General features: G+C 47.8%; 2 protein-coding genes across 5 annotated transcripts in view; one reads left to right on the top strand and one right to left on the bottom strand.

Moving 5' to 3' along the window:
* Positions 1–8,348, top strand: part of CPSF7 (cleavage and polyadenylation specific factor 7) — a 22,425-nt gene extending 14,077 nt beyond the window's left edge. For all 3 annotated transcript variants that reach the window (XM_045854799.1, XM_045854801.1, XM_045854800.1), the window contains exons 8-10: positions 641–809; positions 1,447–1,614; positions 6,288–8,348. In XM_045854799.1, coding sequence (XP_045710755.1) covers positions 641–809; positions 1,447–1,609 — 332 coding nt within the window. In that variant the 3' untranslated portion in view covers positions 1,610–1,614; positions 6,288–8,348. The remainder of the gene's footprint in view (positions 1–640; positions 810–1,446; positions 1,615–6,287) is intronic.
* A 2,685-nt stretch (positions 8,349–11,033) lies between these two features.
* Positions 11,034–15,317, bottom strand: TMEM216 (transmembrane protein 216). 2 transcript variants are annotated; one of them, XM_045854805.1, is made up of 5 exons: positions 15,263–15,317; positions 14,590–14,691; positions 13,976–14,068; positions 12,082–12,283; positions 11,034–11,580 (listed from the first exon to the last, which is right to left on the bottom strand). In XM_045854805.1, the coding sequence occupies exons 3-5, from the start codon at positions 14,019–14,021 to the stop codon at positions 11,565–11,567; spliced, it is 264 nt and encodes an 87-aa protein (XP_045710761.1). In that variant the 5' UTR covers positions 14,022–14,068; positions 14,590–14,691; positions 15,263–15,317; the 3' UTR covers positions 11,034–11,564. The 2 variants fall into 2 exon arrangements, with proteins under 2 accessions (XP_045710761.1, XP_045710760.1); XM_045854804.1 differs by having other exon boundaries at positions 15,277–15,313.
* Between the last annotated feature and the right edge of the window lie 8,118 nt (positions 15,318–23,435).

Consider the following 23,435-nt stretch of genomic DNA (forward strand, 5'->3'; position numbering starts at 1 on the left):
TTTTGATTGTTTTTACAAAAATGAAATTCTGTTTTGTAACTTTTCAGATAAATATGTTCTGAACATCTATTGTATCATATGCAATAATACCTAACATGTATCAAACCCTTACTGTGTGCTTGGCACTGTGCTAAGCGCTTTACATGGATTCCTTTGTTTGCACACAAATTACCCTCATGCGTTTCAACAACCACGTAGTGCTCTGCAGTGTTCTGTAACTCTGTAGCCAGACCCTGTCGAAGGAGCTTCCGGTTGTTCCTAATTCTGTAATACAACAAACAACACTAACACAGACATGGTTAAACTCACACATAGTTGTGAGCAGAAGTAGAAAATTTTCAGGATTCCTCGGTCAAGAGTCCGCACATTGTTTATTCTGATGGATGTGGTCACACAGCCCTCAGACAGTGGTGCGCCGGTGCGTACCCCCACTGACAGTGTCTGAGAACACCGGTGGTTCCAGACCCTCGGGATGTAGGTGACCTCCAGTTTTTACACCCGCCCCTGCTGCCTGATCTGTCTCACTGCGGTTCGGCGGGGCAGCCAGTTACTCCTGACTTGTGTCCTCCTGAGTTCTCCTTTTGGTCCATTTGGTTTATGGCCTCTGCTTATCCTTGGCCTTTTCCATCCGCCCCGTCAGGGGATTACAGTGACGCGATTGAGACGCTGCTCACGGCCATCGCTGTGATCAAACAGTCCCGGGTTGCCAATGATGAGCGTTGCCGTGTCCTCATCTCCTCTCTTAAGGACTGCCTTCATGGCATTGAAGCCAAGTCCTACAGTGTGGGTGCCAGCGGGAGCTCGTCCAGGTGAGTTGCTGACGGCTGCAGTGGCCTACCAGCCCTGAGCAGCACTCTTCCAGGGAGTGGCAGGGGGAGGGAAGGAGCCCAGGGCGTCTGGCAGGGACCTGGCTGAAAGAGCAGCCCTGGTCATCCCGCCTGAAAGGGGACCAAGTTAACCTAAGGTCTGGAATCTGTGTTGGGTGGAGCAGTGGGCTTATCTAGCAAAAAAGACAGACTATAGCTGAAAACATGGGCTTTGGAGCCATACACACTTGGATTTGAATCCCAGTTGTGCTTCTAGCCACAAGTGTGTCCTTGAGAATGGAATTACTCAACTTTCCAAGCCTGATTATTCTCACTTTTAAAAAAGGGACAGTAGCAGTGCTAATTTTACAGACCTCTTGTGAAGATTAGGTGAGATAATGGATGTAAGTAAAGCTCTTAGCACTGTGCTAATAACACTAATAAGATCTCAACAAGCTTAACTGTTAGTATTTTCTCAAAAAAGACTGGACCTCGAAGAGCTGAAACCTTTGGGCAGCGGGTCCATCCGTGAGGAGTAATGGGAGGCGGGTTTAGACAGTGCTGGAAGACACTGAAATGCGCCACTTCTGGAGGGAATGTGGTAGGCCCTCTGAGTGCGGCTGAAGGATCTTTCTAATAGGAAAAGACACCGGTCCCGAGAGAGGTCGCCCAGCAGGTCCCGGGAGAGCAGCAGGCGGCACCGGGACCTGCTTCACAACGAGGATCGGCATGATGATTATTTCCAAGAGCGGAACCGAGAGCACGAGAGACACCGGGATAGAGAGCGGGACCGGCACCACTGAGAAAGGTGGGACGGAGCCCCGCGCCTGCCTGGGGGGTGATCTTTCTGAAAGAGAAGTTACCGATAGTGAAGATTTCTATCTGTCTGTCTGTCTATTTTTTATTTTCCCTACTTACTGATTTTAGAGAGAGGAAGGCAGGGGAGACATCAGCTTGTCGTTCCCCATACTTGTGGTCATTGGTCGCTTCTTGTGTGTGTCCTGACCCAGGATGGAACCCATAACCTTAGAATATCAGGATGACACTCTAACCAGTTGAGCTATCTGGCCAGGACTCTCCCTCTTTTTAAAGCAAATGAAGAGAATGGGCTGACTTTTGATTTAGGTAGCTGAAAATTCAGAAGGGCAGACTTCCCGCTTGTTTGTCAGGCGTCTGAGATGGATGCGAGATGAAGCGGTTTCTGTTGGCTGCGTGCCCGCCTTGCCCTGGGTGTGAGCCAGCAGCCCCGAGGGCTGAGGGCGCAGCACTGCGGCTAGTGCCCGGGTGTGACTTCCCTCCTGCTGCGCATTTCTCTGTTCCGCTGTTCCCCGCCCTGTAAACGAAGGTCATGAAAGCGGCTATCTTATCACGTTGCTGCGTGTGCGGTGAGATAACCCGCAGGCCTCGAGCACTTGTAGTGCCTGTCACGTCATACGTTCTCAGGCAGTTCTCGTAGCCTCGTTCTCGGCGTCAGTGTGCACCAGCCCCTCCAGACTTCCCAGTGAAAAAGTCAGGAAAATTGACCAATACAGAAAAGTAAGACCATTGCCTACACGTTTGTTTTCAAGGTGCAGCATTAATGATTTTAAGAATTAATACCTGTTTAAAAGATTCTAAAAATCAGGATGCTTCAGTCAGAAGAAAGCTGGTCCAGAAAAAAATTATTTTTAATAGCTTTAGAGACTCCGTGAGGAATACTTCAATGGAAGGGTATATTTGTTTTGGAAAAAAACATATTGACAGCAAATTTTTTCAAAGCAAAGCATGTTCAGGAGAGTTGGGGTGGGGGCCACATTAACTCAGTCAGGTCATTGAAAAGTTGCATTGGGCGTGGCTGGATCAGGGGCTTCGGCTCTGCTTTCACTCTCGTTTTCACTGTGCTTGGCTGTCCCAACTGAAAGAAAGCTTGTGACAAAGATTGTTTGTAGTGTGTAAGCAAGTAAAAAGAGTTGTCGGCTCTTTCTCTGTGGAGATATTTAAAAGTAGCTTAGACTCTGGCTAGGAGGGTCTGTTTGTGGTTCCTGGGGTCTGCTGTGTGATCCAGGTGACTTGGGGGGTCTCTTCTCAACCTTGTCATTAAACATTGAGTGCATTGTGAAAATGTCCTTGGCTTTGTGACTGTTTGGTTGGTCTCAGTAATGGTAACTGAGGGTGAGGAGAAAGCATAGTGAGCTCTTTTTGGTGTCTTTGGGTGGGTAGATGGATGCCTGGATGAAGAAGGGAAAGGAGACACCCCCCAGCACCCGTGAGTACCTGAAGGTCACAAGCAATAACTGGACTGTAAGCCATTGAAAAAGTCTGTCGTGTTTTTCTTAGTGACAGCCTACTCTACTGCACACACAAAGAGTCTTGTTATGTTTGGCTACTGCCCTCTGCTGTGTTGTCCAACATTGTCTGCCACGAACTTAGGCAGTTATAGCTGGGAATTCTATTGTCTTCTGTAGGTGACAGGCCAGTGGGAAAATGAAAAGTTAGTAACATTTTTACCTGCCTGCCTTCTCTGTTCTTCCAATCACTCTTTCATTCCACAAAATCTTAGGGTGCTTGACATGATTGAAGTCTAGGATACCCCACATCAAATTACCAGTTAGGCCGTGTGTTCTAGATACTTCTCTCTAGATTTTGCAGCAGGTTGAGTTTTGGGAGCTGCCCACACACCCTCCAGAAAAGCAGACTCTAGGGGTGGTGGGGCCCACAAACAGCTTGGCCCTGAGGCTCTCAGGTTGGGCGGGAAGGTGGGCCCAGAGTAGGTCTCGGATCCGGTCTCGTCACCTCTGTTGCAGTCGCACATTTCCCTCCTCTTGCTGGAGTTAGACAGTTGCTGGTGTTGCTTGTGGGTCCGGTGTCACCGCCTCATCCAGTCCTGCAGCCCATGGTGCGTGTCCTTTGAGCGGACTAGGGCGAGAGTGACCAGGGAAGTATTTGTGGGGGCGGAGCCCAGATTAGAGTCTGCGACCGCATTCACTTTAGTAGTTAGAACATGTAACCGCGTGTCCCTGATCCTGGTGGCTTTGCTTCTGACAGCCTTTTGACAGGAAGGCTGCAAGATCCTCAGATCATTAGTACTTTGGGGCTGCACATCTGAACCTGAGGCTTCAGCTGTCATTCTGCTGAGGCTTCAGCTGTCACCTGTAATGTGGGACTGTTTTCTCCCATTATGAGGATTATTCAGTTTGAGTAACTGAAAAACCCTGTAACTCAGTAGTTCCCAGAAAATGGTCAGTTCGCTGGCACAGGCCTGTGACGAGATGAGGCAGGCGAACTCTGAGGCAGGTTTTCCAATTCCTCAATTTGTCTTCTGTTGGTTAATCCATCCAAATAATAATTTTGTCCAAAAGAACTGAATCAGACACCCTACAAACGTCCAGTTGTCATATGCTCATGCTAATCAGTCCTGATTCATCTAGTTACCAAGTTGTGACTTAGGAGATTTCATGTTGAGCAGATGGTGCGTAGATGGTACGTTTATCTCAAGAACTTGCCAGTGTTAAGTACATACTTTCTGGTTAGAAAACGATGGTGTTTTATATTGTATGAACAGGTCTTCTCTAGACCGACAGGTGCGTTCTGTCAAGCATCAGCAATAAATCAGCAGCCCTCCTTCCTCAGGGTAGGCACCACCTTGGGGGCTTGAAGTCTGATTGGCCCACTGCAGAACTCTTTTTCTTTTTTTAATTGATTTTAGAGAATGGAGGGGAGAGAGAAAGAGAAACATCAGTTTGTTGCTGCACTTGTTTATTTATGCATTCATTGGTTGATTCTTACGTGTGCCCTGAGTGGGGATTGAACCTGCAACCTTGGTGCATTGGGACGATGCTCTAACCAGCAGAGCTACCCGGCCAGGGCATGCAGGACTCTTTGGCTTCTATCTGTATTCAAACATTATCACCAAAATGTAGCCACAGCCTTTTAAGAATTGAGTACTGTAGTTTATTTCTCTTGGTGCACTAGTTATCCTCTGCGCCTGGTCTTGCGGGGACAATGCATCTCTTTCGGGCTATTTGTGTGTATGCTTTGGAGTTGGAGATATTCTTCCATGATCAGTGGTTTTGACTTTTTGTAGTTCTCGGCTGTTTCATGATTTTAGGACCTTCTACTACCTCGAAATACAGTCATTCTTGCCTGATTTCCATCTTCCTGGTCAGTGAAAACAGCTTTCTGCTCAGTTTTGATTCAGTGCAAAGATTCAGGAGCCCCAGTGGTGTGACATTGAGAAAGCACCGAGGGCTTCAGTTTTCCCTATAGGAAATGAGAGGAAACCCGCCTGCCTGCACGGGTGTTTGGAGAAGCCAGAGGGCAGAGGCCATGGCTGAATCCCAGCTGCCCAGCTGAAACAGCGCCATGTTTTGGGGTGGGAGGCTCACACAGCTGTGGGTGTCTTTGTTCCGGGCCAGCTCCTTCAGCGCACAGAAGTGCGTGCAGGAGGGGGTGAGCCTTTGTGTGCGAGCTGTGTTGCCAGTTTGGACATTAGAAATCCTAAGCTGGAATTTAATCTCCCTTTTTCTGTTTAGCTGTTAATTCTATTTTATATGGTCAGGCTGACCAAGCCACCCCCTACAGATTAATATTGCAAAATCGTAACAAGGGTTGAGTGGACTGGGGATCTTAAGTTGGGTAGAAATGTGACAAATGGCTTAACAGTGCCTTACTATTCAGCAAAAGTTCTTAACTGCGCTTTTAAGTTTCTTAGATGGTGACTACAGGTTGTTTTCTTTCACTCCCATGCTCTGCTCTGTGTCCTGGCCTGGCTAGATCGCTGCAGCTTGCTGGTAGTGTGCTCTCGGCCTCTCGCCCGCAGTGATCAGTGGGGAAGGACTTTAAAAGGTTCTTCAGTTCTAGTACAACTCAGGACATCTCGGGCTCTACGTGTGTGTGCACATGTACTCGAAAGAGTGCTGTTTGAAAACTGTTTTAACCGGGGCTGCTTGAAAAGCGGAGAAAGGGTTAGGGGTTTCCTGTGTAAGTACATGCTCCCTGCCACGGCCTCTTAGATGTTAGGGGGTTAATGGATTTGGTTATGTACGCACGTGTTTTCTTACCATTGTACCTCCCGTTTCCAGATTTTTTCCTCCCCTTAAGGTAAGCTATGACTTGCTCAGAATAGGTTTTCTGAAACAGTAGTTAAACTCACCACCTTCCCTTGTAACAACTTTCCTTGAAATGTTGTAGTTTCCATATTTTTCCACCCCAAGTCTTCAGTCAAACTGCTTTGAGACCTCATCTCACTGTCTGTGTTTCCCCTCAGCCTTCAAGTAGGATGTCACTTTTTTTCTCTCTACTCTGTAGCAACTCCTCCAACCAGCCCCTCACTCCTCCCAGTGCCAGACACTCCCAGACACTCCCAGGCTGGCGTTCTCCTTCTGTCCACATCACCTACGTCCTGTGTTGTAACTGTAGAAAATGCCAGGCTAACTCATCTGAGCCCCTGTTAATCAGAAAGTAACCTCTAATTTGTGTTCTCTTCTGATGTTCTCGTTGCAGGAGTCTGTTTGGAAGCAAATGTTTTTTTAATGGACTTGCATCTCCTCACCTTGATCAGGATTAAAGGACGGAGGCCGCTCCACCCCTCCCCCTTCCTCCAAACCCCTAACCCCCTCCAGACACCCAGGGAATGCCCTCTGCCCTACAGGACTGAAGACTGCCTGGCAGCCCTCCCAATCCCACAACTCCTGTTTGCCAGGGAAAAGAACCTAAAGACTTTGTGTGATTGGGAGGGGGGGCAGACAGGAAGAAAACATGTCCAGGCCCCTGGTTTCCATAGAGAATGGTGCTTTGTTCAAGGAAACATGAGTTTCTGATTTTCCAGGAGCAGTTCATCGGTGAGGTTGATGGGAAGACTTCCTTCTCAAAGAAAACGAACCCTTCATTTGGGATCTAGGAGAGTGACTGGGTGTGCCAAAATATGCCCAGGGTCCTGCCCTCAGCACTAGGTTTGATGGGGCCAAGAGGGTCCAGACCCCGTGCTAACATACCACTTCTTTGTTCAACTCCTGTACCTTCCCAGTCCTTTGAGGAGGGACCATGAGAACAGAAAATTTCCTTATGAAAAGCTTCTCTTATTCTTGCTTTTCCTTCTTACATATTTGACAGTTTATTTCCCAAACCTCCCAGAGGGTTACACCCTTCCAGCTCCCTGCTGCCCGCCCTCCCTGCGGACTTGCCCTCCTAAGCAGGGAAGGCCTGTGAGGCTGCTCTCTGCTGGGGCCCCGCGGAGCCAGGCACCACCCTCCACCCTCTGCTGCTTCTTGCTCAGGTGCCTCTGGCAGTGACCAGCTCTGCTAGACGTTCCCTTTCCCCGGGGCTTTGCCATTTCACATGAGGAGCCCTTCCCCCAAGAAGGCTGCTTCCTTGTTTTAGAGGAAGGTACTGCCATTGGGAGGGTGGGGGCGGTGGGCCTCAGCAGTGACGAGCCCTTGTGAAGTCCCACGAGTGGGGAAGGAGGCCAGGTGAGCAGGATACAACCAATTTCCATAGGCTTTTCTTTTTTCAGGTGTGATGTAAGCGTGGGCTTGCATGCCCCAGGTACTAGTTTTACTTACTGTGGGACAACCTGGCACTAGTAGACAGGTAAAAGTCACAAATTTGGTGTCTTTCCACCTTTTGACTGTTGACTTCATAGCTCCCCGTGCTCTGCCTGGAGGCACTTTCTTCCTCTGATAAGGAGCAGGGAGGAAGTGGAGCCTGGCTTGAAGGAGCTCAGCGCTCTAAGGACCGCCACTCTGGGGGCTGTTTTCACACGGGCATATGGAATTGCTTTTCCTATGACATCTAAATTGTGATGTTCTTGTTGCTGAGGGGAGACGCGGCGACAGGGTCCTGCGGCACCTGTGGGGCGATGGATGCTATTCATGCACGCATGTACAGGGCACGTGACATCTAACACGAGAAGAGACGTGGCATGTGAGATGTAGGGCCATTGGAGACCCTTCTGGCTCAGAGGGGAGACTTGAGTTGGACGGAACCCTTCCTCATCCCTGCACGTTTCTGACACAGCCCTCGGTCAGTCACTGAGGGAGTCCCCCCAGGGTTGGAGAGGCACATTCCCGTGGGACAGAGGCTACAGGTCTGTAGCTCCTTCTTTCCCCTGTCCCAGATCCCATCCCCACCTCCACTTCAGAACATGGCACCCCACACAGCTGGCCAAGTGTTAAGTGATGCGCTTATCCGCGAGAGCAGCTCCGGGTGTCTTTTTAAAATGTAGAGAAAACCAAGTAAGGTGACAGTGTAAGGAAGAGGAATATATAGAATACCAGGAGAGCCGTTTACCCGGAGAATTTTTTTCTCCCCATTTTTGTTTTGTTTTTACTCAATGACACAATTTTTAGTTTTATTTCCTGATAGCAAAAGGAAAAAAAAAACCCAACCCTCAAAAAGGCCACGGCCCCGTCCCCCTGTTGTCGGTGATTTGTTTGTCTTTCTGATAGGTTGAAAATTGTGTAATAAACTTGATGACGCTGTCAATCTTTTATACTGCATTGTATTTTTTTCCTTTTGTAACAAAGTATTTTTAAATAATAAATGGGGTGTGAGCTGTTTTATGGATTCTGCATTGAATAGATTTGTCGAGGTGTCTGGGGCGTGGGCACGGGCTGATGGACGCAGAGGCTGCGGGATGGCAGTGCAGCCCCGAGTCCTCAGCTGCAGTTGCGTGTGGGGTGTGGAGTGCCTGTGGCACACCTCGTAGGAGGCCCCTAGTGCAAGCCTGTGGAAGTGCCCCTTGAGGGTTAGATTTTTTCCTTAGCCACCTGAACAGTCTGGTTCAAGAGAAATTCCAAGTCATCCTTTACCAAGATCCCTAAGATTTATTCTCATCACAAATGTCCTGCCCTACCCAATTCAGTCCTGATGTCACCAACTTCAGGAAGGGAGGAATCTGCTAGGAGTGAGAGGTATGCCTGCTAGTGGCTGCTTCCGCCTGTTGATCTGAACGTGGACAAGCAGTGGAACCGATCTCTGCATAAAGTCTAGAAACCTGCTTTTTATGCCCCGAATGACTTATATAGATTCAAGTGTGAGGACTGCTAGTTCATAGAAGTACCACCGCAGAAGGACCTTGGTGGTAAAGAGACTGACCTTTGGGACACCTCTAGGTTCAAATCCCAGCTCTGAACTATGTAGGCTGAATGCCTTTGGACACACCAGTCGGTTACCATCTGATTGGATTTCCTGCTGCCTCAGGATCTGTGTGTCTGCCAGGCACTGGGTGAACGTTAAGTCTCCTACAGTTGCTGCCATAAAGCCAGAAACCTGAACCCATGTGTCCTAAGTGCTTCCTGAATGGGATCAGACCTCCGCCCCTAGAAACGACCATGCAGTCACCTGACACTTCCAACCATGAGTGTGAATATCTGAGCAGGCCTCGTGTGCCAGGGCCTGCTCCTCTCGGTCCGCTCTGCTGTCTCAGAATTCTGGTGCACGCAGCTCTGTATGGACCCTGGAGTGGCTTCCCATGGCACGCAGCGATGACAGCCTCTCACCATCCTGTACCCCAGGAGACTAGCTGTGCTGATTCTTGTCCTCTGCTGCCTCGGTTTCTCGTGTGTGATGTTCTACTCCAATGCGACCAACTGCATCCACACAGGTGACTCCAACAGCCATCAGGAAGAATGAACATTTACGGAGCCACCCACAGGCAACTGCACTACACTTCCAGACAACCTTGGAGTACATGGGGGGACTTCTGGTATACCCATTTTCTCATTTTCAACCATTCCTTCTCACCCTCAAGAGGTACCTGTTGAGGAATGACATTTACTTAATCCAGACTGAAATTTGTACGACAAGATTTCTAGTTCCAGCCCTGGCTGGTGTGGCTCAGTGGATTGAGTGCTGGCCTGCAAACCAAAGGGTCGCTGGTTTAATTCCCAGCCTATAGACATTCCTGGGTTGTGGGCCAGGTCCCCAGTAGGGGGCATGTGAGGGGCAACCACACATTGATGTTCCTCTCCTCCCACCCCCTCTCTAAAAATAAAATCTTACCAAAAAAGACTGGAAAGAAATAATATACTTTAAAAAAAATTTCTAGTTCTAGCTGCTAATAACCAGTTGTGTGATACGTGGCTAGGTTACTTCTTCACCTCTAAGCCTGCCAAGTGACAGGTTCAAAACTGATTTCTAAAGTCCCTTTCATTTATAAGCCACCTCTAAATTTCCACCTGAGCCTTCCATTCACTTCTCTGTGTTGCTGGGAGGGTGACCTTAACCACTGAACCTCTAATTGACCAGGGAGGCCATGGAGAATGGGTGCCTCTCCAGCTAAATGTCAGCAATTTCGTCAAAGCAGGGCTATGGAAAACAGCAGTGCGAGAAGCAACAGAAAATCAGGGTAGTCGTGGGGTTTGTGACGAAAACGTCAGGAATGTTCCTACTGGCCTTTTTGATAGTTTCATGGTTGACTACACCTGTCTACTATGGTTTTTGGACAGACCCCAGGGACAGTTAGGAGGCAAGGGCACAGAAGGGATAGAAAACAGGAAAAAGCATCAGTGAATTGGACAGTGGAGACCTTCATAGGGTGAGACTGAGCCTGGTCACGGGAAGTAAGCAGAGTTAAAGATCATGGAATGCTTAAAGGCCAATTACTTTTTACTTTGTGTAAGTGCAGATATTCTAGGATTCATCTGACAGAAGGGCCCTTGAAACAAGGTTTCCTAAAGCAGTGGATTCTGTTACGGCTCCTGGTGGCTTGGGGCCAAAAATATAAATAAAAAATTGGCCACCACCAAGCAAGATGAGAAAGTTTTAAAAATGATTACTTGGAGAAGGGAATAATCTATCCATCTAAGGCAATATTTCTCCAGTTTTAAAAAAAATGTGTTCATGTTAATCTGAAGTTTTAAAATACATGACAAAAAATATCAGTAAGTTTAGAATATGCTTTGTCCAACAACTCACGCCTCCCCCTGGAGACGAGGGGACAACTATCTGGGAGAGGAACTTGTGGCAGAGGGGAGGCATGTAAGCGGCCGTTTGCAGGACGACAGACCTGAAGAAGACCCAGAAGCGGGCAGAGCCTTTGGGGAAGAACTCAGGCTGGGACTGGGGGGGCGGAAACCGGTGGCGCGGCCACATGGCTGTCTCTGGGTCCGCAGCGGGTCCCCAAGCGCAGCCTGAGAACACAGTGCTGGGCCGGTCTGCCTTCTCTCAGAGGGGGTGGATTTCTAGGGGCAGGTGCCGTAAGGAAAAGGCTGCACAACAGAAAATACGTATTTATTATAAAATAGCGTGTGTTTCATGATGAGAATAGAAAAATAACATTATCAGCTAATAAAAAAGTTCTGGAGCTCCGTCGTGGAAGAGTAAGCACAAGAGGCTTTTGCGTCACTTGGAGTACGCCATCCCGTGGCTCTCCACGCTCGTGTGCGACAGGTGTGGCACAGCACGTACAGGGACAGGGAGTGTGGCTCAGATCCTGCCGGAAGCCCAAGGAGCCCACATGGTCCACACATGATGCTCTGGCCATGAGGATCGAAGGGGAGACCGAGGGCAGCAGGGAGCTGGTTCTGAGGGTGGCCAGGACGGGGACAGCGGGCCCCTCCCCATACTGGAGTGCAGAAGAGTCTCTCGGGCCGACGGTCCTGTTCAGAAGACGGTGCCCAGCGGCCTTATGCTCGGATTGTTGCCCAAATGTCTGTGCGGAGGAAAAGCCGCAACTCTCCCTGGGACCACCTGACCCGTCATTCCTCACTGGTGTGGCTGGAGTACTGGAAGTCTGTGCGGGCTCAGCCCCTGAGGGCTGCTGGCTGAAACTTCTGTACTTCAAATCCTGTCCATACTGATGGCAGAAGGAAAGGAAAGGAAAGAGGAAAGGAAAGAGGAAAGGAAAGGAAAGGAAAGGAAAGGAAAGGAAAGGAAAGGAAAGGAAAGGGAAGGGAAGGGAAGGGAAGGGGAAGGGGGAAAGGAAGGAAAGGAAAGGGGGAAAGAAAGGAAAGGGGGAAAGGGAAGAAGGAAGGAAGGAAAAGAAAGGAAAGAGAGAAAGGGGAAGGGGAAGGGAAAAGAAAGAAAAAGAAAATGTTAAAAGACCAGTGAACAAGGGCAGCTGGCCTGAACCGCTCTACATTCCAAGCCTCCTGGCCCGAAAGAACAAGGGGAGTCCCTTCCGTAAGTGAAGTGGGTGCCTGGCCACCCTAAACGAGAAAGGCAGTTCCACAGACACCCTTTCCCCCTTAGAAAGTCCACCAGACCCTTCAGGCTTCTGAAGAACAGTGAATCCTTCCCTAGCCGGGGATGGGAACCCGACCCCAGGGGACGGGAAAGGGTCCCTCAGCAGCAGTACCTGGAGAAAGCGGCCAGGGTTAACACCTCAAGCAGCAGCTCTGAACCACAGAAGAGGAGCAAGATGCCGTTCATGATGGCTTCCAGGCGGAGCACGTAGGTCTGCAGCAGCATGTAATAGGAGGCCATCACGGCAGACGGGAAGGTCAAGGCCACGCTAATAGCAAGTGGCATCTTTCGCTGGCAGAGGTTTCCCTTTGTACCTGTCAGACACAGCCCACGGAGTCACCTCCAAATGGTCTGCTTCCCCTGGCCTCAGAGGAAAGGCTTTGGGGGAGTTTAGGGTTGCAGTCATTCACTCCGAATGTCCTGCTTCCAGCCTGGCTCCTATTCAAGCAATGCTGGGATTGTGACTGGGGAGAAATTTTTTTTTTCAATTATAAAAATAACATAGAACCAATGAAAACCTTTCAAATAATATTATACAGAAAATAAGTTGACAGACTATAGAAACTGAAAGACCCATGCTCACTCCCCGAAGATAGCTATTATTACATGTATACTATTTCAGGTTTTTTAATGTGTGGATATTCCCATATCACTATTATTATAAAAACTGGACCATACTCTTAATACTGTTTTGCAACTTATTTTTTTCCCATAAGTTAGACATCTCTCCACAGATAACTACCTTATTCTTTTTTACTAGCTATAAACGGTTTCACTGAACCAATACCGTAGCCTATTCATTTAACCCTGTACTCACAGGTTCTCCGGTTCCGATGTAACCAAATATGTGGCACCAAACCTTCTCCCAGATATCTTTGCCTATCTGTGGGAGTGGTTTTTTTTTTAACCACTTTTTGAAGTGAAATTGTTAGGTCTAAGAATACAAATTTTACATGGTAAAACTATTAGCAAAAAGGATGTATTGCCCTGGCCAGTGCGGCTCAGGTGGTTGGAGCATTGTCCCATAAACTGGAAGGTCGTGGGTTCAATTCTCAGTTGACACATACCAAGGTTGTGGATTTGGTCAGGGCGCATGTGGAAGGCAACTAATTGATCTCACATTGATGTTTCTCTCCCTCCCTTCCCCTCTCCCTAAAATCAATAAACGCATCCTCCCATGAGGATTAAAAACAAAAGGATGTACTAATTTATATCCCCAAAGAATATGAGAATATAAATACCCATGAGAATGTGGGACTATGGGACCTGTTCCTCACACCTATTCTCATACTGGATACTGGGAATCTTTTTAATATGATGGGTGAAAATGTTCTCCTGTCATTTCAACTTTTTATTAGTGAGTGTGACATTTTGTTATGTTTATTGGTTCTGTCATCATTCTTATGTGAATTGCCTATTAGTGTCCTTTCCCAATTTTTAAAATTCGGTTGTCTTTTCCTGAGTGATTTATGTGAGCCTGCTTTATCCTTTGTTATATGTCTTTCAAGAATTTTTTTTCCTCAGTTTGCGTTTTAACACTGTTTTCGGAGATGAGATATTCTAACTTGTGAGAGAGGTGCCCTGAATTTCTGAGGATATTCTTTAGCACAGCTTGCCCTAAAGACAGCCTTGCTCAGAGAAGTGGAGGGGAACTTGGTGCTGACCTGTGCAGGCACATCCTGTCCTGGAGGTGGAGTTACACCTGAACCTATTCTCCCAAGCAGACCAGTGAGAGGAACCGGGCACTTTTATAGCAGTTAGGCAACTGGGAAGAGATTATCTGATAATTTCATGCTACCGCCCACATCTGGCTCACAGAGCAACGGACAGGTGGATCTTGACCCCAAATATACAGCAGTTTGGAACTTCAGAAAGGGAGGAATGGGATACGCCACCAGATCCAATCTCTTACTGTGAGCCCGGGTTATGTGCCTTTCCTTGTCAATCAGGTTACAGACACCAGCTCCTCTCATAGGGAATGGAAATATTCTCCAAACAACACTCACCAAAAAACAGCCGGATCACTTCAATCCCAAGGTAAAGGAGGAGCATCACCACATCGAGTGCTAGGTTGGCTGTTGGATATGGTAGCAGGAGACCTGCCAATACAAAAGCCCAAGTTTGCAAACAACATATGACAGCACCCTCAAGGACGCCCACACACTTGGGAACAAAGAAGACAGGAGTCTTATCAGCTTTCCACGAGCTGGTTAGTGAGATGTGGGCAGGATCTGCTAACCTGCACCAGAATGTTAACTCACAGTGCGCTATGTGTGTTAGGGGCAGGCTCATTATTATGGGGTTTTACTCCCAACTCCAAAAGTCCGTGGGGACTCCACGGTCCAACAGAATCAGATGTACAGGGGCACACAGGCTGCCAAATGGTTCTGAGGATCACTAGTGGGCTTAGAGTTCACGAAGAGAGGTGATGGGGGGGGCGGTAGTCAGAATTGAGAAGCCTACACTCCCAAACTCGAGAAATTCTTGCCGAGGGGCTTTCTAACGAAGACTTCTCAAGGAAGCCACTCACTACCTTGCGGTGAAGAGGAGCTGCAGGGACGAAGTGGGCTGAAGTGGGGAAGGGACCTGGGGGCAAGGGCAGTCAGGCCCCGTGCCTTACCTTTATACAGAAATATGAAGAGTTCCAGCAGGAAGTAGGTAGCATAATACCACCCGTTCAGAAAGAACAGGATTTCCAGGGGGGTGGAGGACAACCGCTTCCCTGAAAAGAGGAGCACAGAGACGAGGGATGGGCGGGAGGGCAGCTCAATCTCTTTGGTCTGCGTCTGACTTGCAGAAAACACGAGGGGGTCGCGGCCAGGAGGAAGGGCCGTTCGGGGCACTTCTGGTTGCCGGTAACGAGGGGACGGGGAGCTGTGTGAGTATAGGATGCGGAGGGGGCTTCATTCAATCCCGTTCTTCCCCCGGGATCACGGTCAAACTCGACTCTTTGGGCGTCGGAGGTGAAAAGCCCCTCTCAGATCTAACCACGTCGGTATTTGGGAGGGAAAATCGGGGCGCAGAGTTTTCCCCTCTGGCTTCCTCGAGCTCACACAGCAAGCAAATTCGTCATTGTGCCGGCCTAGAATAGGCTCAGCCAAGGATTGGGGGGTACTGGAAAGATCCTCACCTCGAGACCCTTAGGTACTCGGGGTGGGTGATGCTGCGAACCCCCTCCGCCGCTTTGGACAAGTGAGGAGCGACGACCCTAACACCTGAGAGTTGAGGGTTTAGGATGAGCTCTGGGCGAAGGGAGAAGGGGGACTGAAGGGATCAGGAAGCGACTCACACACCTCCAGAATCTCACCTCGCGGCGCCATCTTCAGTCCCCATGGAAACTGCGTACGCGGTGCTGCCACTCCCGGAGCAAGGAGGCTCTGCCGGAAGCGGAGGACAGAGCGGCCCCGGCTTCTGGCCCCTCTGCCCGCCCGCGGCACTCTATGGTGAGAGTGACCGGGGCGGTCTCCGTGCAGTCGGGGAGTGTGAGAGGATCGCGGGCCACAAATGGCCTTCGCTTGGGATTTCGGCTTACAGAGACTTGGGGAGAACCATGGTCGTCCACGGGATCTTTGTCCACTGGACCCGGGGCAGGGGTAGCTCTTGCCCCCCGCCCCCTCCCCCCGCAGGTTACAGTGCTTTAGCGGAAGTGGCCGGTTGTAACACCGTGACCACAGGTCGGCACGTAGGCCCTAGCCCCAACTATTCTCTTTTCTGAAAACGGTCTGAAAATGAGAAACTGTGCGCGATGGTGGTCTTTCTGCAAATGCGGGATGGGGTTAGGGGTCCTTTGTCTAGCAGACAATCTCTGGGGGGCGGGGGGGGGGGGCGCGTCGAATTTTTGTACCAGGTAATTAGAAGAAGCCAAAATGAATCAGAACTAGAGGGTGCTTTTCAAAGAGCACAAATCAAAAGACGTAAAGATGAAACGTGATTAACACGTGACCCTGATAAACATGCTGGAGTAATTGAGAGGACAAAGTACTTGTGGCGGGAATTGAGAGATTTTTCCATGAGACGGCCTGTAAACTGGGTTTTGAAGCCTGAATACGATTTCGAGCAGCACAGAAGTGTTACTGTCCGCAGGGGAGTAGAAAGAAAAAGGCTTTTAAGTGGACTCGGGCTGACTTGGCAGTTGGCCCGTTGTGAGTTGGGACAGGACGGGAAACAGAGGGCCCTCTCAAACCAGGTAATTTGAGCAGAGTGACTAACCTCCAAGGACAGTGCTGTGTACGCCTAGCTAGTTGGGGTGGAAGTGGGGCAGTAATTGTTACAGTACTTGGGGGGGTTGGGTGGAAAAGGAGCAGAAGTAATTCCCTGAACCTGGAGAGAGTGTCCCCAGGAGTGTCACTCGTAAGTGTCTTCTCATCTGGGGGAAGGGCGAGAATGTCACTTTTAAGAAGGATAGATATATCTTGAGAGTAGGAATTTAACTACTAGGGAAGTTCACATACGTGGAGAACGGTGCATATGGAAGCTGAGTAGGGAAAAAGACGGACTCTATTATCTAGTTTTTGGCTTTTAGGTCCACATTACCCTTCACTACCTGTTCTGTGATAACTGGTCTCTTTAGCATCTCTCCCTTACAGTGAGCATGATGGCAAGCTCTGTCCAGTAGAGGGCACTGGAGGGACACAGAAGGAAGGAAAGGGCTTTTCTTCCCAGCTCCAGTGAGCTCTGGTTTGCTGTTCCTTCCTTGCTTCTGCACCATGACCTGTCTGCAGTGCAAGTGCATGGGGACGTCAGGTGGTGCTCTGCTCCAGCTGCACACCAAGAGCAGGTACTCCCTGGGCAGCCTCGATTACTGGTCCAGGCCCAGCGACCACCTTGCTGTGGGTCTTCCTGTCAAGGATACTGCATACTTCAGGCTTTGCACCTGTGCAATGCAACTTCCTAACTCTACACCTGCCGCCTCAGCCTTGTTTTCTTATCCCTTGGACATTTTTTTTTCCCAAAGCCCTCCAGCCATGGACGCCAGTGTACCCACAGCAGTGCCCCAGCTCCCACCCTCAGCTCATCAACCTCGGCGTTCTCCCCAGAGGGTCAATCTCCATGATCTTCCATGCCCTGTGGGGACATCACACAATCCAGTCCTCATGCACAGAGAGCTCCAACTCTTTTGATGTACCTGCCCACTAGTCTTGGCTCACCTGTGCAGAGGTGGGTTTCCTGGGATCCTCCCAATGTGGAGAGTGTGTGCTCTGGACCAGGTGCCTGCATCTGGTGTCCCTCTGCTCCCCGAACACCTGCCCACCAGTCTCAATCTGCCTGCATCCTGGAGGGTTATGTCTTGTCCCGCAACTGCCTGGCCTGGGAAAACTGGTGAACTTGTCCGCCACCTATCCGGCTGCAGTGAGGTCTGAGCCCCAGCCTTTAGGGTGGGGGACCCTGCCAAATTTGTCCCTCCTCAGGTACTCACACATCAGCTCTGAAGTACCTTTTTGGAGTTCTTTTTACATTTTGTAGTTCCTCTCTTGTAATTATTTTAATGATTCTTTATATTAAACTTACCACGTTTAAATTAGTGTGTGGTTTCTGTCTCCTGGTTGGACCTAGACTAAACCACCTGTCTTATTGTTACTTGCTTCTAACTCAGTTCCATTGTCAAAGAACACACTTTTTATCATTTTTAATTAATTTAAATTCTTCTAAATTTATTGAAAATTGTTTTATGGCCCAGCATATGGTGCATATATATATATATATATAGGTCAATCCTCTGTGAACTTGAAAAAATTTGCGTTCTGCATTTATCTCTATAAATAAATTAATAGGAAAAAATTAAAATAGTCTTATATAAACCCAGATACTATTTCTGATGTGCTCCATTCATTTGTGAGGATCTAAGTTTTCGTCTGTTATCATTTGTCTTTCAGCAGAAGCTAAAGAACTCCTTTAGCATTTCTTTTTTTAAAAAAGTTTTATTTATTTATTTTTAGACAGAGGGGAAGGGAGGGAGAAAAAAAGGGAGAGAAACATCAATGTGTGGTTGCTTCTTGCATACCCCCTGCTGGGGACCTGGCCTATAACCCAGGCATGTGACCTGACAGGGAATCGAACTGGTGACCCTTTGGTTCGCAGCCCGACACTCAGTCCACTGAGCCACACCAGCCAGAACTCCTTTAGCATTTCTTGTAGTGCCAGATTGTTGGCAACTAATACTTGCTTTTCTTTCATCTGAAAATGTCTTTATTTCAACTGCATTCTTGGAAGTATATTGTTTGGTGACTATAGAGTTCTGAGTTGACCTTTTTCTTTCAGCACTTTAGAGACATTTCACTCCCTCCTGGACCCTGATTAGTAGTGAGAAGTCAGCTGCTCTGTTATGTGGTGTGTTGTTTTTCTCTTGCTGCTTTCAAGATTTGCTATTCATCTTTAACTTTCAATAATTTGACTGTGATGTGCCTAGGTGTGGCCTTTCTATTTTTTTTTTTCTATCAAGGTGGGTTTGGGAGTATCTTAAATCTACAAATTTACATCTTTCATCAAGTTTAGGAAATTTGGCTATTTTAAAAAAAATTTTGTATGCTCTATTCCTTCTCTTTGCACTCTAGGACGCCAGCGACATGTACGTTAGACTGCGTGATATTATTAACCAGTGGTGAGGCTTTTTTATTTCTTTAATCTTTTTCCCCCTGTTCTTCAGCTTGGGAAATTTCTGTTGCTCTATCTTCTAGTTCATTGACTCATTCTGTTACCTCCTCTTGTGCTGTTAAATGCATCCATTTAAAAATGTTCAGTTACTGTAATTTTTATTTCTGTGATTTCTGTCTTTCCAAAGTCATTTCTTTATATGCTGAGGTTGCCTGTCTTTGTATTCACTGAGAACATATTTCATTGCTGCTTTAATATCCTATCTGTTAATTTCAGTATCTGGATCATCTCAGTCTTAGTGTCAGTTTTGAACATGGAGACTCTGGTTTCTATCGTCTCCAAAGAGTGATAGTCCTTTCATTTTATCAGGTAAGTAGCTTGGTTGGGGACACGCTGCAAACCACACTTACTGGGTGGCGGCAACAATCTCAGTTTAGACTTTTTCTTTAGCTGGGCTGCCTTGAGTCTGAATTGCACACGTGTGGTCTGCAGCTTGGGCAGAGATGTGCACAGACAGAATTCGGGGATTCCTCTTCTCTCCGGTTCTTTCCCCTCCGAGATCTCCATCTTCCTCGCCAGCGGCTGTAATTGCACTCTGGTACTGTGATTTTCCAGCAGCATATGCCACATACCACTTTGCCTGCCACCAACTCACAGGTAGCAGAAATAGGGAACTTTTTCTGCGTAATTCTCTTCTTGTGAGTGTGAACTTCCCATCAAACTTTTGCTTCATTTCACTCTCCAGTGTCTTCAAGTAGCTGTTTGTATTTTGTGTTTGTTTGTTTGTTTTTGGATGATGTCCAGATTTTACAGTTGTTATTTGTGGAAGGCTCATTCCCACAGGATCTTATTCAGCCATTAGAAGTTCATAGGTTACTTTATCTATTTCCTCCACATTTCCCTCTATTTCTTTTTTTTAAGATTGTATTTATTTATTTTTAGAGAGGGAAGGGAGGGAGAAAGAGAGAGACAGAGAAACATCAATGTGCGGTTGCTGGGGGCCATGGCCTGCAACCCAAGCATGTGCCCTGACTAGGAATCAAACCTGCGATGCTTTGGTTCACAGCCCGTGGTCAATCCACTGAGTTATGCCAGCCAGGGCTCCCTCTATTTCTTGAGCGTATGAATCATACTTTAACTTCTCATCTGCTTTATCTAATATTTGCATTACCTATTTCTTTTTCTGCTTTTATTCTGGTTTTAAGTAACATGGTCCTATCTTTTGACTCGCTAGTGATTTTTTACTGGATCCAGAAATTGTGTATAAAAAACTGTAGTGTCTCTAGATGTTTTCTCCACTCTTTCCTGTGCTAGGGAGACAGAATGGGTAGACGCCTTGATCCACCCCTTTGGGGTCTATATGGTTTGAGGCTGCACTGTGATTTCGATAAGCCTCCATCAACCTGTTTCATCTTGTTCCCAGTTAAAAGAGCCCTCCTGAGCTTTCAGCTGAAAGCCCTGTGTGTTCACCAGTCCCCACCCCCTGCCCAAAATTCTATCCTGCTTCTCAGAGGTTTGAAGCTTAGCTTTTTATAGCCTCTGTCCCTAAACAGCTTTGGACTTAGGTAAACAACTGGAGGAGAAACTGCGTTAAGTGTTTAAGACTCCTCTGGTCCCCAGCTTCGTCCCTCCATCCGTCTGGGATCCTTACACTCCGCTGCCCTCCCTGTTTCCTGGCTGCAGTCCTCTGTCTGGGCAATGCTTGGGTTCCGAGCCTCTTGTTCGAGCCCGGAATCAGCCAGTCCCCCTGGGGTAAAATCTGCTGCAAAGTGTCAGCTCACCTGGCTATATGCTTCTCCCTACTTTAGAGTTTTAGACCTTCCAATCTGCTTTACTTCAGCAATTCTCTGAGGCCTTTTTAAAAGTTGGTATTTATATTTTATCTGTTTTTTTCCAGTTCCTGACAAGAGCATTATCAACCAGAAACAACTCCATCCTACTAAAAGTCTCTCAGTGCTTTTTAAAGTGTTTACTTTCTTTCTCTGAACTTTGAAAGCTGACTGTCCCCAAGAAATCAATTTACATCCTATCTTAACAACATATTCCTACTGCTAAGTGAAAAAAACCCCAACTATTTTATGACATATTCCCCGCAATTACAACTGTGTGTAAAATATATATGCATACCGTTGTCCCTTGGCATCTGCTGAGGATTGGTTCAGGACTCCTGCAGGTACCACACTCCAAGGATGCTCAAGTCCCTTATAAGAAATGGCAATGGCACAGCACTGTGCATGCCTGTAACCTGTGCACATGCCCCCGTACACAGTGGAACCTCGATCCTCGAACTCAATGCATTCCAGAAAACGGTTGGAGAAGTGATTTGTTCACAAACAGAATCTCCTCTGTCGCCTGCAGGACACGTGACTGTTCATACAGGTGTCAGCACGAGAGGGCTGTTGAGGAGAGAACTGAGAACCGGAGTTTTGTAGGACCACCAAGGCCTTTTTCCCCATAGACTGCTTGGTCCAGAACTGCTTGGTTCCAGAACCAAGGCTTTCAAGAACTGAGGTTTGACTGTGCTTGGTATCATTTCTAGATTACTTAGGTATAATACCTAATGCAATGCAAGTGCTATGTAAACAGTTGATATACCGTATCGTGAAGGGAATAATGACAAGGAAAAGAGTCTGTACCTGTTCGGTCCAGACAACCATGTCAGCCTCACCACATAGCACACATCAGCAACAGTGGGTCTTTTTTCTGAATATTTTCCATCTGCGGGTTTTGAACCTGTGGATGCGGAACCCATGGATATGGAGGACTGACTGTATTCGAGGATCTGAAATGAATGAGTGGGGTAGGGTTATGGCAATTTTTTTTGGTAAAAATGTTTCCGAAATATTACTTCTGTAAGAAGTATGTAAGTAAATGTGGATTGTGGAGGAGAGGAGGGAGAAGAAACTCAGTGGTTGAGATATAGCAGTGGGAAAATTAACTGCATAAGTCTTTTTACAACTTGGATTTTGTGCAACGTAGACCTGTTAACTACTAAGAAAAATATGCACATGTATATACACACACAAATATCTCAGAGACTCACAGGGCCACAAAGAGCCCCAAGCACTGTGAGGAGACAGGTATTGGGCTGTCCTCACCAGCTGCGAAACAGCAGAGAACCATCCAGCCCTGGTTTATCTGGAGGCACAGAAAACAGCCTTCCAGGGATATTAGTGAGCAAAGGGGATTAGAATACTCCTGCAAGAGCCTTTATGAAAAGACTCAAAATCGGGCTATTGATTGTCTTTCTTTTTTTTTTTTTAACAGATGAAGGGATAGTAGGTAGATGGTGGCTCTGTTAGGACTTTATAGATCATTTGTTCTGATTATAGGATATGGATTTTAGACATTTTATTTGAACCTTTTCTTTTAAAATATCTGTTAAAATCTTGGCAGCACAGCAGATCATTACCTATGGTCTCTCCTTCCCCAGAACTTTAGGCGTTCAAACCAGGGATGAGCATACTATGGCCTGGGGAAAATCTAGCCTGTTCTTGTACCTGCACCGGAATTAGCTTAGCTTTGTACCCTTCTGCTAAGAATAGAATCATCTTTTTACATCATTGAGAAAAATAAAAATTATTATTTTAAAGATTTTATCTATTTATTTCTAGAGAGAGGGGAAGGGAAGGAGAAAGAGAGGGAGAGAAACATCGATGCGCCATTGCCTCTCATGTGCCCCCCTCCGGGGACATCGGCCTGCAACCCAGGCATGCACCCTGATTGGGAATTGAACCAGCGACCCTTAGGTTCGTAGGCCAGTGCCCAATCTACTGAGCCACAGCAGCCAGGGCAAAAAAGAAAATTATTTTAAGACCATGTGAAAATATGAAATGCAAATTTCAGTGTCCTAAAATAGTTTTATTGGCACACAGCTGTGTTCATTCATTTATGTATCATTTACGGCTGCTTTCATGCTATAATGTTGAGTAATTACAACAGACCACATGGCCCTTGAAATCTGAAACATTTACTATGTGGCCCTTCACAGAAAATGTTTGCCAACCCCGTGCCAAAGTGTCTGTGAATACCAAGTCTCATAGAGTGGCGTTCTGGGGGGCAGACCGACAACGCGTGGCCCTTCCTGTATCTGTGCCCGTGGCCAGGGAACTTTTCCGTGCTTTGCTCTCCCACTCTGACTCTGGGCCCAGTCACGTGACCTGCTCTGGCCAAGGGGAGTCTGAGGGACACGATACAAGCAGAGGCTTGAAATGGAACTGCACACTGGAGCCTGTTCTCCCGCTCCCCCGCCACTGTCCCGTGAACAGACCCAGGCTGGTCATGGGTGGGTCATGTGAACCTGAGCTGTGCAGCCCAGTCATTCCAGGTGAGGTCAGCCTAGGTTAGCCAAGAGCCAAGGGTCCCGAGATCGTCACAAGCAGCCTGGCTGACCCACAGCTGACCGCAGACACATGGGCAAGCTCTGCAGAAATCACCCAAGCCCGGCCAGACCCCCTGAACCCCAAGACTCAAGAGCCACATAACTCTGTCGCCATATGCCACTGAAGTCTGCTGGTGGTTTGTCACACGTTCCTCTGGCAAGAGAAAATGGATACGAGGGGCACGTGAATTTTAAAAATTTCATTTACCAAAACAGGCTGAGGGACATTCTTACTCTTCTGAAGGCAGTTCGGGGCTCTGACAGGGACAGAGTCTGAACAAAGCTCGGAAGTCTGGAACTACGGGGGCGGGGACCAGGCATCAGATCACATCACGAGTTTCTGCAAAAATGTCCCGTAGGCCTAATGGGACTCAATAAATTTCATCTGTATTTGCTCTGTGGCTCAATCTGCCCGCCGGGTCAAGGCTAGGACTTGGCATGCCTCTTAACTGCAAAGAGATCTAGACAGACAGACAGACAGACAGACTCCAGCG

Source organism: Phyllostomus hastatus, unplaced genomic scaffold (assembly GCF_019186645.2).
Source record: "Phyllostomus hastatus isolate PE091 unplaced genomic scaffold, TTU_PhHast_1.1 phas_scaffold_11, whole genome shotgun sequence".
In the NCBI taxonomy this organism is placed as follows: domain Eukaryota; kingdom Metazoa; phylum Chordata; class Mammalia; order Chiroptera; family Phyllostomidae; genus Phyllostomus; species Phyllostomus hastatus.